The 12,371-nt window shown below is 44.0% G+C and overlaps 1 protein-coding gene across 1 annotated transcript in view; it reads right to left on the reverse strand.

Annotated features, from left to right (window-relative positions):
- Positions 1-2,529, reverse strand: part of LOC105454240 (Down syndrome cell adhesion molecule-like protein Dscam2) — an 89,211-nt gene extending 86,682 nt beyond the window's left edge. Inside the window, exon 1 of the mRNA XM_011696747.1 lies at positions 2,355-2,529. Coding sequence (XP_011695049.1) covers positions 2,355-2,382 — 28 coding nt within the window. The 5' untranslated portion in view covers positions 2,383-2,529. The remainder of the gene's footprint in view (positions 1-2,354) is intronic.
- Positions 2,530-12,371: the final 9,842 nt, after the last annotated feature.

Below are 12,371 nucleotides of genomic sequence, written 5' to 3' on the forward strand. Positions count from 1 at the left end.
TCTCTCTCTCTCTCTCTCTCTCTCTCTCTCACATGGCAACGCGATTTTTCATTGACCTAAATAATTTCAAGTATACGCTCGCGAGTACAACTGACGAACGAGATAATTTAATGGTCGACATTATAACACGAATAATTTTAGCTGCAAAATATGTTTTCCGTTACTGCAGTATTAAAGAAGACAAAGTTTCAGTTTACGATAATACTATAATGCATTATGATTATAAACATATGATTATAAACATAACATAAATAATGATAAATGGAGATTGGTAAATTCGCGCATTTAGTTGTTTTCGAATATTTGTTTTTCAGCGAATGAGAGAATCGAGTGGCTATACTTGAAAACAGAAAGTTTTTAACGTTATTATTACATTCGTCGCTTGTTTTTTGTGTTTTATTTAAAAGGGCATGCGTTGTATAATTTCTTTGAACATCCCCTATCTCATCCCAGTTATCGACTATCGAGATTCCGAAAACATGTTAAAATGCAGAAAAGCTATTTTAGAAAGAAACTTTTATATCATCTTTTAGAAAGAAATGTTATATCGAATTGGCATGGTTCTACACTGACATGAGAGAAAAGTATTTGATATTTGTGGCTTTATAATCACAAATTACATAGAATAATTATGGATTAGGAATTCCACTTTTATAGTTATTGCTGCTATAATGTTAGTAGTAATAACAGTATTTATAGTTCTATCAAACAAATATATAGTTGGCACCGAAAATGATTATATATTTTAGTTAAACTATACGGTAATTGCACTTTCTTTCAGTGTGGATAGAATTTTTTTCTTTCTGCGGTATCATTCCGTTATCTAAATCTCGTATCTAATTAGCCTTTCGTTAGGTACCTCATAAAATTTGAGTAGATCCGCCAGAGTTCCGCCAGGTTTCTTTAACGATCGCAGGACGAACTTGTTAGCCGTGCATGCATGCTTCGCGAATTAGATTCCCGTAAGCGTTCGTGTGCTTGCTTGCTTGCTGCTTGCTTGCTCGCGCGCGCGCGCGCCCGCGCCCTGTTCTATCTCGTTTCCAGCTGAAACTTTTGCGAAGCACATCGCAACTATAGACACACGCGGGAGAACACGCGCGCACACACGTCGTGTCACACGCGCGTTTACACGCGCAGGAAGTTGGACGGCTGCGCTGAAATTGTTTCCACGGGAAAATAGTATGGACGTGCGGTAACCGGCGTCACGATAGCGCGTATACGGATGTTCCGCCGCCGCGACTGCGAAACTTTCGCGCGAGCAAATTTACACTTCGATCGCTGCTTCAATTACACGCTGCGACGTCGCAGGGCTGCGATATCGCGCCGCGAATAGTCCGCGGTTTTTATAAAGCGCAGCCTTTCCGCATCTAGGACACTTTTCTATGCGTAGTCGCGAAAAGCAAAACGACAGATTGCCACCCGCTTTGTAAAAGCTCGGTCGATTGACGTACAAATATCGAACTTTAAGGTTTATTTTCGTATTTTCGAGATGACAATTCCGAGGAGTCGCATTCAAGTGAGAGGACGGTATACGAAATTTACAATACACGTCACTATTCGGGGGAGTCACGTGTACGGCGAGTCGTAAAGTCAAAATGAAAATTTGGCTCGCACTAAACTCGAAACTCTGACGTTTACGGTATATCCGAGATATGAGCTACTTGGAAGCTGCGTTTTTTTTTCTAATAAAGCGGCGCAACATCTTGTTGCGATGGCAGGGAAGCGCGTTCCCATCCTCTGTAATATTTCATCATAAAATATTTATTTAGCGACGTATTTATTTGTAAATACGCACTGGTTCCATATTCTCGAATATATAGTTCGTATTTTCGAAATAAGAGAAAATTTAACGGAGATATCGCCGGAATAACGATCAAGCCGTCGCACGGGATCAATGCACATTTTCGATCGAAATATAACGGAGAACGGTGCTCCTCATGGTAACGGCGTTACCATGAAAAGGGCAAAATCCCTGGATCAGCATGCACATAATATAATCCGACGTTCTGTAGGAATAAAGAAGTTTGAACGAGAGAACGGTCGTTTAAATTCACTTTTCTCTTTGAGCGTTGGTCGCACCGGTAACGTCACTTTTGTTTAACTAAACCTTCATTTCCTGTCTGTATCCTAGAGAAAACTAATCCAGAGAAAAAGTGAAACGAAAGGAGGCACGTTAATTTAAGCTTAAATTGCGCTAGATAACGCGCGAGTATCAGTTTACAGTATCAGTAACAAATCATTTTTGCGATACGATGCTTATATCGCTGTCAGATCGCTATTCTATTCACTGTAGAGAAATCGTTCCGTAACGGAAGACTCGTGATAATAAAAAGAGACGTTAAAGGAGGATTTACCTGCGAAGATTAGGCAGCGGGCCAGCATCCTTCGATCTTGTAGCCGCGAATTCCACGCTCGACCGAGCTCGGCGCCTAGTTCCTCAGAGAAGAACGATGACGCGTGTCCGTTTCGAGCGTCAACCCTGATCCTCGCGATCTGTCACGGTGCCGTCGGCGGATCCGTTGCCGGATCGTCGCCACCGCCGTCGTCGTCGTCTTCCTCGTCGTCCTCGTCGTCGTCGTCGTCGTCGTCGGCGGCGGCGTGCACGACGCGCGGCGCAGGGACCCGGTGACGATAGTGGTCGACGACGAGAACGAGCGGCGTGTCACGGTGGTGTCGACGGCGATGCTGCTGCGAGTGCACGCGGTGCATACGCGGCGCGCGGCCGATCTAAAAGCCGGCGGCGGTTTTAGATATCGCGCGGCGGACTGTGACGCGGGGGTGCAGGCGACGGCGGAGATCCGGGGAGGACGAACGGGGGCGAGGTGAGGGGGGAGGTGAGGAGGACACAGATAAGTATGTACCCGAGAGCGGAAGAGGTCCGGCGGAAAATGCGACGCGCGTCTACTGCCCTCGCGACGAGAGTCTTTGGCCTCCGGCACCGCCGGCCACGACTGATCGTGCCGGGTAATCCCCCGCGAGTGCCGGGGCGCATGCGTACCACCCTTTCTCTTTCTCTTTCTCTCTCTACAATCTCTCTCCCTTCGTCGAGGGTGGTTGCCCCTCTTCACGGAATCTCTCTCGCGCGCGAGCGCTGGCTTCCGCCGAGAGAGGGTGGTTGGGCGGGTGGGCGAGTGGGTGGGTAGGTAGAGTTGGTGGTACAGGTGCTAGGACGCGGAGGGAAGAGAGGACGCACTCTCGCACACGCACGATGAGATAGCGCTCTCAAATAGCAGACGTGATTTAGCCATTTACCGGCGCTGGTGCTTAGGAAATATTAAACGGTAAAAGCGGTGCATCATTTTTTATTGCCGCGCAGGTTAGGTTATTGCATCACAGTACGGCTGCATCAGTAGCACCTAAATATCGCGTAGTGGAGAGATAGTTATCTTTGATTAATTATTGCTTACTGGATTACGACTAGCGGCAGAAGAAATGGGACGACAGTAGAATAAATTTGTTATCAGCGATTTATTAGATTTCCTTTTATCTATACGATAGATACCGTATTACGGTTTCCTTTCTCCACTCACTCCCGCAGGCTGATTTCCGTTAAGAGGGTTGGCAGACAGATAGATAGGTGCAGGTGCTACGAAGTGAACGGAGGGCAATACGCACTTGTAGACACGGAGCTCATCGCTTCGAGGAGATAACTTTCTCCAACGCGAGATTTAACCATTTCATTGGATGGCATTCCTTACGGTGTAAAGAACGTTACTAGGAGATAGCGGTGATTTCCTTGTTGCAAATAGCCTTCGGACCTGTTACGTCAACAGCAATTGCATAGCTGTCCGTTATCTCTAATTAACTGTCATTTTCTACATTCCAGCTATGACTGATCTATTTGTAGTGTAATAGACGCTATATTACAACTGCTACTTTATTACACACAGCGTACTTAGTTCTAATAACAATTATGTAGACACACGTCAGTGTGGTAAGTGAAAAGATTAAACGCGCTTTTGTGCGGAGGTAGATACTGACAGTTTTGCCTTCATAGAATATTTTCGAAATTAATGAATATGAAAAATGCGTTGAAAAAAGCGAAAATAATTTTAGCACAGCGTAATTGGCTATGCTATTACGTGTTAAATATTAATAATCGAAATACACCAGAAATAATACACGGAGAGAATTTTCTTTTAAAATTTACCTTGAAAATCATGTTAATTGTGAGACAATATAGTATTTAGGTAAATTTTACTGTGCACTACAATAAATTTTACTACGAAATCTTATTGTAGTGCACAGTAAAATTTGCCTAAATACTATATTGTCTCATAATTAACATGATTTGCAGGATAAATTAAAAAAAAAATTCTCTCCGTGTAGACGCATGCAGGATTAATTTCAAAATTCCGAGTATAAAGGGAGTCGAACAATATAAAAGAAAATCTTTATTTCAACTTAAAAATAATTTTCGATTGTCTTGCTCTTTACTCGATAGTTATTGTCTCGATGTACAGACCGACATTTGTCTAGACATCGAATTTGTATTTCCACAAAAGTCGATAATACGACATAATGGAAGCATTTGTGCACATCGAATTCTCTCGAGGGACAATTAAATACTTGCAGCCAGAGAAATCTCAGGGAAACAAACGGTCGTTGTCTAACCGCCGCCGTCGCGTTGCATTCGTCGCGACGAATCTGTATACTGATTCAGGACGGACGGGACGGGTAAACGAAGGATGAGGCGCAGGTGTCACAAAGGACGGAAGGGAGTTTAGCGTTCGCATTCCGCGGCCGTGAAGCACGCGCGAAGCCCTCTCTCGGCGGGCCATTACTCCGCGGCGCGTGCATAAATTATCCGCGAAACCGCGAGGGCCTATGTATTTCCGACTGCTGCGCGCGTTATATTTCCTGCCCGCCTGCCCCCGCGGAACGAGCGCAAAGCCGCCGCGCCGCGGCGCAGCGCGACGCGGCACGGCACAGCGCGTCTGCGAATCGCCACTTTAATTAATTATCCGTCCATCTCCTTTCGTAATTTATTACGAAATGTATTTAATTTTTTCCCCTGCCCCTCTCTCCTCTTCTGCGGCGGCCGGCGCGGATGGCGCGCGCGGCCTCTCGCCGCGCTCGGAAAACGTCAGGAACATTTTTCACGCTCTTTATATTTCTCCATATCATCCTTCTAATATGCAAATGAATTTTTACTACACTACCCCGGCCGCTATTAACCGTTAGTGCCTCGCGTACTTCTACCTTTTATAATTATATTTTTCGTCACGTCGCAGCTTTTTTTTCTCGATTTATTTCAAGCCAAATCTCTCTTTGACACACACACACACACTCTCTCTCTCTCTCTCTTTCTCTCATGTCACACCATGTTCTCACTCTGTGGATGTCAAAAGAATATCTCTCGATATCTTTTACGAGGCTGCGAAAATCCTGCTCGTTTCAATCTTCTTTCCCGGGAGGGGAATTCGCGCGATCGATCGCGATGCTTAATTATCCGACTGCGCGTTTTACGCGGTTCCGAAAAACTTTTTGCTATGCGTCTCGCATCGTCGTGTTGATCGCTGACTGGCGCGAGCACTTATCTGCTGTCGTGCACGCGGAAATGCTCGTGCAGTACGAGATCCCGTCATCGTCGATGCTGTAACGTCGCGCGCAATAAAGCTCCGGTGAACGCGAAGGGACACGGTCTAGGGATATAGGGGGTGGCGAGGGAATGAGGCGGCCGAAAGTTTCCGTGTTAAGCGACGGAGTGCTCGCAAAGCAGGTTCGAAATCATAAAAGGTAACGCGCTGTAAAGCTAGAAGCGAGTAAACTGCAGGAGGGACGGAGGGAAAGAGGGAGAGTAGCGCGAGGCTGACATTTTCGTATGAATTATTGGTAATTGATATGAATAATGCCCGGTGTAAAAGTACATGCGGGTTATATTGAAGAAGCGTGTTACGAATAATTTTCTCGTCTCGGGCGTATTTTTTATTTATGTATTGTAATTACGCGTTATATCCCATCGCTCATCGTCATTATTCAATCATCGTTATTCATCAATCGTTCATTGCCATTAGTAATTAATATTATCATAAATATGCTGTCGGTAATAGTATATTATATTAGCCATTAAATCTTAATGCCGTCACTGCGTAATACTTTTAATGTCCAATCTGGGCATACGGACTTGAATCAATTGGAATCCGGTTTCGCCGTATACCCCTTTTAGATTACAACTTGTGTTGAAATAATATTTTTATTCAGCAAGGAGGCGAATTATCCGGCAATGTATCTTGATAGCTCGTTCGCCCTCCCGCCCGGTTATTTATTCGAGCCCATTCACTTCGGAGGATTTGTTTCGCTGCCAGGGCGAACGTTTAGCGCGAGGTCGCGGAGAGTGTACGGGAGTTTAGTACAATATAATAGTATTGGTGAAGCGAAGCTCGAGCCCCGAGAGCTTCTCTCGTCCGCCTCCGTTTCGGGCGCGTACAAGAGTGAGCGAGACCGACTGCATGGATCAACGGGGACAAGAGGATCGGAGGGTAAGAGAGCGACGGGGATAGGTAAGGGGATGTGCACGAGGCTTGCATGCACGGTAACTCGGTGCAACTGAGGCGGAGGGATGCGACGACTGTGTCCGAGCACGTCGTTAAAACCCGACCCGGGGCTACGTTTGTCGTCGTCCTCGTCGTCGTCTATACCGAGTGTACGCTCTCTGTTTCTCTCTTTCTCTTTCTCCTCACCCCTCCTCTCTCTCTCTTTCTCCGGCGTCTCTCGCCCTCTTCTCCGTCCTGCAACAGAACGCCGGTCTATCGCTCTACCGGACTCGCTCGTTCGACTATTGTTTCGTCAAGTGCGACGTAAAAGACTCGAAGATCATACCCCATCCCTCCTCCCCGTCTGCCCGACCTCCATTGTACCGGCTATTAAGGCCGTTGTCTCGATTCCCTTTCTCTCCCTTTCTCTTTCCGTCTCACGCTGTGTAATCTCTCTCCTTTTCCCTTCGTCTACGCGTCGTCGAACCCTGTCTACCCCCCAGTCTCTTCCTTCCTTTTGAGTCCCTTCGTCGTGAAGAAGCAAGTGCAGTTTGCGCAAATTCAAATTTATCCCCGGGTCACGTTCCCTCGAGGAGCGAATTAAGGGCCCGGGCGTAGAGCCGTCAGGAAGCACGCGTCGCTACTTAATCCTACCCCGTAGCCGGTCTCTGCGAGAAACGCGCGGCGGATATGTTGCGGTTCGCAGCCGCCGACGCGGACCGGTCCCCGTGCGAATTGTGCTTTGCTTTTTCATTTCCGTCGCAAGATTTTGCAGGAACTTACGATCGCGATCTTAGACGTCGAGCCGACATAGCTGTAGCTTTTCTTATTTCTTCTACCTATTTTTAACTCGAGAAATGCAATGAAACTTATATTCTAGCAGTCGAAAAGTGAGAAATTAATGAAATAAGAATTCAGAAGTATTGATTTAAAAAATTATATATATATGTATATATCTCGTTTTGTATGATTTTATAATTTCTCTTTTATTTTTTTTTTCTCTTACTTTATCCTACTTATCGATTTAATAGAGACCGCCCGCGAGTAAAGCTTTTTTTTCTTGTCGTACAACTATCTCCGGCCAGTTCATCGATCTTTCGACTTCATCGTCCTCGCATTCTTCGATCTTAAGTGCGAGACATAGCCGCATTCGTGGCATTTCCTCGTAGAGATTCACGGAAACTGACTCGAAGGGAGACAGAGAGGCGGCGAGTCTCGTCGCAAATTGGTTGGGTAATCGATGCCGGTCTTGGCATTCCATTCGTAGGTCAGACGTGTACCGTTTAATTAGAATACCCCGTTCTATCGTGTTAAATACCAGGTCGTACCGGAAGGACCGATTCAGATTTTTGTAATTTCATGCCTCTCGCTCGGATTTCCGATATCCGGAGGATCTCGGCATTAAACTCGATGTTTTTGGAGATAGACGATAGAAGATTAAATGTGCTCTTTAAAAATTTCTCGCTTAAAAAATTTAAATTGTTATAATATAATTGAAAATTAAAAGAATAGCGCAAATAGCGCGTGTTTTTGTAAATATTTATAACCAACTATTTGTAACCGAACGCTTTAGGATATATCTGGAACATACGAAACGTGACCGTGTCACATAATACTAAATAATACATTTATGTAATATCACGTGTATAATTACCAAATGATTACGGTACATGCAAAAGCGTCATATATATTTATCGATAAGCGTTACAGTGGCTGGCAGCCATTTCGTTTTTTCAATTAAAACCAGGCAAGCCCGAGAAATTAATCCGCTTACGGGAGTTTAATAAGTCATGCACGGGAAATTTATTAGGCGAACAAAATACGAGAAAGGAAATTATGTAAACATTACGCGAGAAAACGTAATCTCCATCGCTTGAGAGTGGCCGCGTCGCATTAAAATTAGCAGCCCAAACTCGCGCTCGCATAGCGCAATAATATTACAAACAGCATGGCGCGGCCCCGCTCGAATGGTACAGAAACCATTAATTAACGGTCGTCGGTACGTTTAATTGGTATTAGTTTAATTATCGTGGTAGCTACGAGGTCTCTTCCGGGAGGGGGGGATCGATGCGAAGCAAGATGGCTGGATAGATAAATAAAATGGAAAGAGAAGGGGGGAGAGCGAGAGCTAGATTTGCGAAGAAATGAAGAAAAGGAATCCGTACGTACGCAAATTCAGCGAAGGAAGACAAGGGCTGGACAAAGGCGTTCGCGATGAATGAATGAAAACTGAAGTATAAGGTGCAGGGTCTTCATTACGAATATTGAACGCGCGCATTTAAAGGAGTGCTACGCTTGGAAAATACAAAGAATGATCGTTCGCGCAGCAACTTTCGAAGAAAGTCGGTGGAAACTCGAGGAAACGTCGAACGAGTTTTCTCGAAATACCAAGCTTCCGAATTTTAACGACTGTAATTACGTCTCGCTACGATAACTTTCCGAGATATGTGACGAAAGTTTTTATGCTTAAACATAAATTTAGAATTTGGCTTTCGCCATACGAGGTATCTGCATCTGAAAATGTATTATTTCGTCAGTATTGCAAAATTATATCTTATAGTAACTTAGAAAATATTTATTAATTTAATGTATTATTATTTATTTATTATTTATTATTATATTTATTACATATTTAACGTGAAAATTATAATTACAAGATAATAATATAAATTTTTTACCTTAAATTACTTTTGAGTTTTAACAGTGGAGAAGCGATAATAAATTATCGGCGACAAATTTGACAAAGGATGCGAAAGGGAAGATCGGAAATCAATGGGAGTATTAAATGCCCTTTAAGACTTCAAGTACTTCTCGCGGCTTCTGATTCGGAAGGAGAAGAAAGGGGACGAAACCGCGCGACTTTCCGTCCGATGCGAATGATGCGGAAGGGAGATAGGCCACGGACGGTGGTGTGAGTGCTAAAACGGCTACGTGAAGGGTCATAATTAAATTTAGATTTCGCTGTGGGGGGCGCAACAGACGTGGGGATGGTGAGTGGAGGGTTTTTTACGGGAGAAAAAGAAGCAGACGGACTGGCGGAGACGTAAGAAAAGGCCGCGGCCTTCGTCGCTTTCTCGTAATTGAATTAAAATTTGAATCGTCGGCAGACGAGTGCCTTAAGTGCCCGCGACTATGAGTGAGAACGAAACGACGGAGGCCGCGCGGCGCCGCGGCGGCCCTTCTGGACCGCGCGCCGGAAGCGCGACTGCGTCTCGTCTCACCGGCAATCCCCTGTGTCGATCCCTTTTTTCTGGCAAATTGTAAAAATGCAAAGTAAATTTTTTTTTTTACACGCGGGACGTGAAGTGCTCCTTTCTAGATCGACGGATTTCTCGCGCGCTGTGCACATTCGCCGCGTAAAGGAAGAGCCGCCGTTACCGAAGCAATGAAATTTACTTCTTTATTTTAATTTCGATTCTGCGGCCGTCCTTTTCTCAATCTGTATCAGATTTAAATAAATCCATACGAATACGGCGCGCCGTGTTATTTACGTACCGACGACCGCGAACGAGGAATTTACTATGTTGTTACAGATCGAGAGTTGTTGCAATTCGTATCCGCATAAATGTCCGTCACAATTATATATTTTATTTTTCATTTACGAACGGAATAAAAAAATATTTTGCGATTCTTATTTTCTTTTATAATATTTATCCATAGAGTTTAATGAGAATTTCTTTTACTTTTATTTACAGCTTTGAAAATGAAACTTTTTACGCGTCATGGAATAGAAAATATTTTCATAAAAATATTGTTTACCGGAAATTTGAAATACAACAGAAACGATATACACACTACCTTTTTTGCGAGTCTCTAAATTGGCCACGATAGTATTGACTGAAATGTATGAATATCGCAAGAATCACACGTCCCCTCCCCATTAAATCGTTACCGGCGCTAAGCTATCGAGTGGCGGGTTTATTATGTTAGATCCGTCTTTATGATTCTTGACATACTTCGGTTAAAGAGCCCATTACGATCTGCTGCATGCTAGAGAATATCATGTAACTAAGAAGAGCGCGACGGCCGAGTACCATCGATGCGAGATTTACATTCTCCCGCCGTTCGAGAGCACACCGGCCTCGAATGCCTCCGCCATAACGCGGACAGAAGCCGAGGTCTCGTTGGTCCTCGGCGTTTAAAGTGCGACGCTCGGCTGAAGGACGAGAAACATCAGCTAATTTAAATCGAACTTGAGCTCGCGTTAAGGATCTTTCTCTCTCCTCTGTCACTCGTGTATCCCGCCAACTTTACTTTCTTTTCTTTCTCTCCCATCTTCCTGTTACATCCGCACTTGGGAAGTAAACGACTAGAATATTACTCTAACATTCTGATTGCCCGCCAAACCGACTGCCAGACTTCGAACTCCTCTCACCATTATCCTCGAATTGATTATACACGTTGGTAAAAGAATGAAGAGCTTCGCGTGCGATCACATCTTTGATTCTGTTTTTCTTCTGAATTATTGGATGGATTGAATAAGTGAATTATTAGATTAAGATTTTTATTAAGTCTAATATTACATTTTAATAATATTATTTGAACGTATCTTTATACTTTACTTTATTTAAAATCTATCTTGTAATCAATTTAATGAATTCGATCGATAAGTTTAAAAATTTAAGTTGACATATAAACACTATTTTTTACAGTGAAATTTGCTTTTTATGTGACGAAATGGGATGTAATTATTTTTACAAATGTATAGAATCCGAGAAAATCGTGAATCTTATTTTTTATCACGATGAAAATATTACCTATAATTTGTGATATGGGAATATTATAATTTGTTAAGTAAACATATTTTATATTCTATAATAAATCGAAACGATGTGCTTTAACAACTCTCAAACATATGCTATCACTCAGTGAGTTTTGAAATTTTGTAAAGTAAATAAAAAAATTTTTCAAGAACTTCCTATTTAAACAGCAAACCTGGCGTTAATGTTTTATGAAAGCATCGAAATCCGTACGTGCTTTCAAGTAAAAAACCTTCAAGTATCTCGTATTACACCCTGCGTGCGTGATTCTCGGGGGATTCTCGCGGGACTCTATCCACAATTTCAATCTCCCTCGCGCCGAAAGAAAGAAGTATACGCGGAGCTTAGGCGAACGAGACGAAGGAATGAGGGATGTTCGAATGAAAAGAGGGACCACCGGAGAAGGGGGGAGATGACATAGAGAACGTGAGCCGTGAATCAACGGACGATTCACAGCGGGACTCGTTCTGCCATTCTTTCATTCCGGAGACTTGTGGATTGATGGTATCGCTCGCAGATGGAAATGCGTGTAATTTTTATAGCGTACGTTGGCTCGCGCGCGACACTCCACTCCGTTCGTTCACCGACCGCGACGACGCTAACTGCTAACTCGCTCCATCTCTCCCCGTGGTCCGCTTTACAAGCGCGCGCGTTTCCGCTAACTTCGCGGAATACGTCGAAATTCTCGGGGCGATTTCGCGCGAAATATCCCACGCCGGAACTTTCCGCCGGAGCACCACTCTGCCGGGAGAAATTACGTCATTACTTGACGATAATAAATTTCTGTCCTAAGTGCGGCAACTTTGGGCAACAACTCCGACAAGTTAGAGGACGGTTTGTTCGTGCCGTGAAACGCGTATTGAAAATTATCCGAGATCCACGAGAAATGGCAGTCGGAAATCCGACCGTTTTGTCGAGTATTTTCAAGATTGTGTTTTGCCAATATTTTTTTTTCCCCGCGCTCTCGCAGCGGTTATTGCTCATTTCTAAAGTTTATGGGCGAATGAGACTTCTTCGCGAAGGCAGATATTCGCTTGAAAATTATCCATGAAAATTATCCAGGCGTCCGATTTTATCGATCGGCGGCAGATGAGTGTCACTCTCTCTCGCTCCACTCCGTTTTCGATCTTTCTCG

Source organism: Wasmannia auropunctata, unplaced genomic scaffold (genome assembly GCF_000956235.1).
Source record: "Wasmannia auropunctata unplaced genomic scaffold, wasmannia.A_1.0 LD335987.1, whole genome shotgun sequence".
Lineage (NCBI taxonomy): Eukaryota > Metazoa > Arthropoda > Insecta > Hymenoptera > Formicidae > Wasmannia > Wasmannia auropunctata.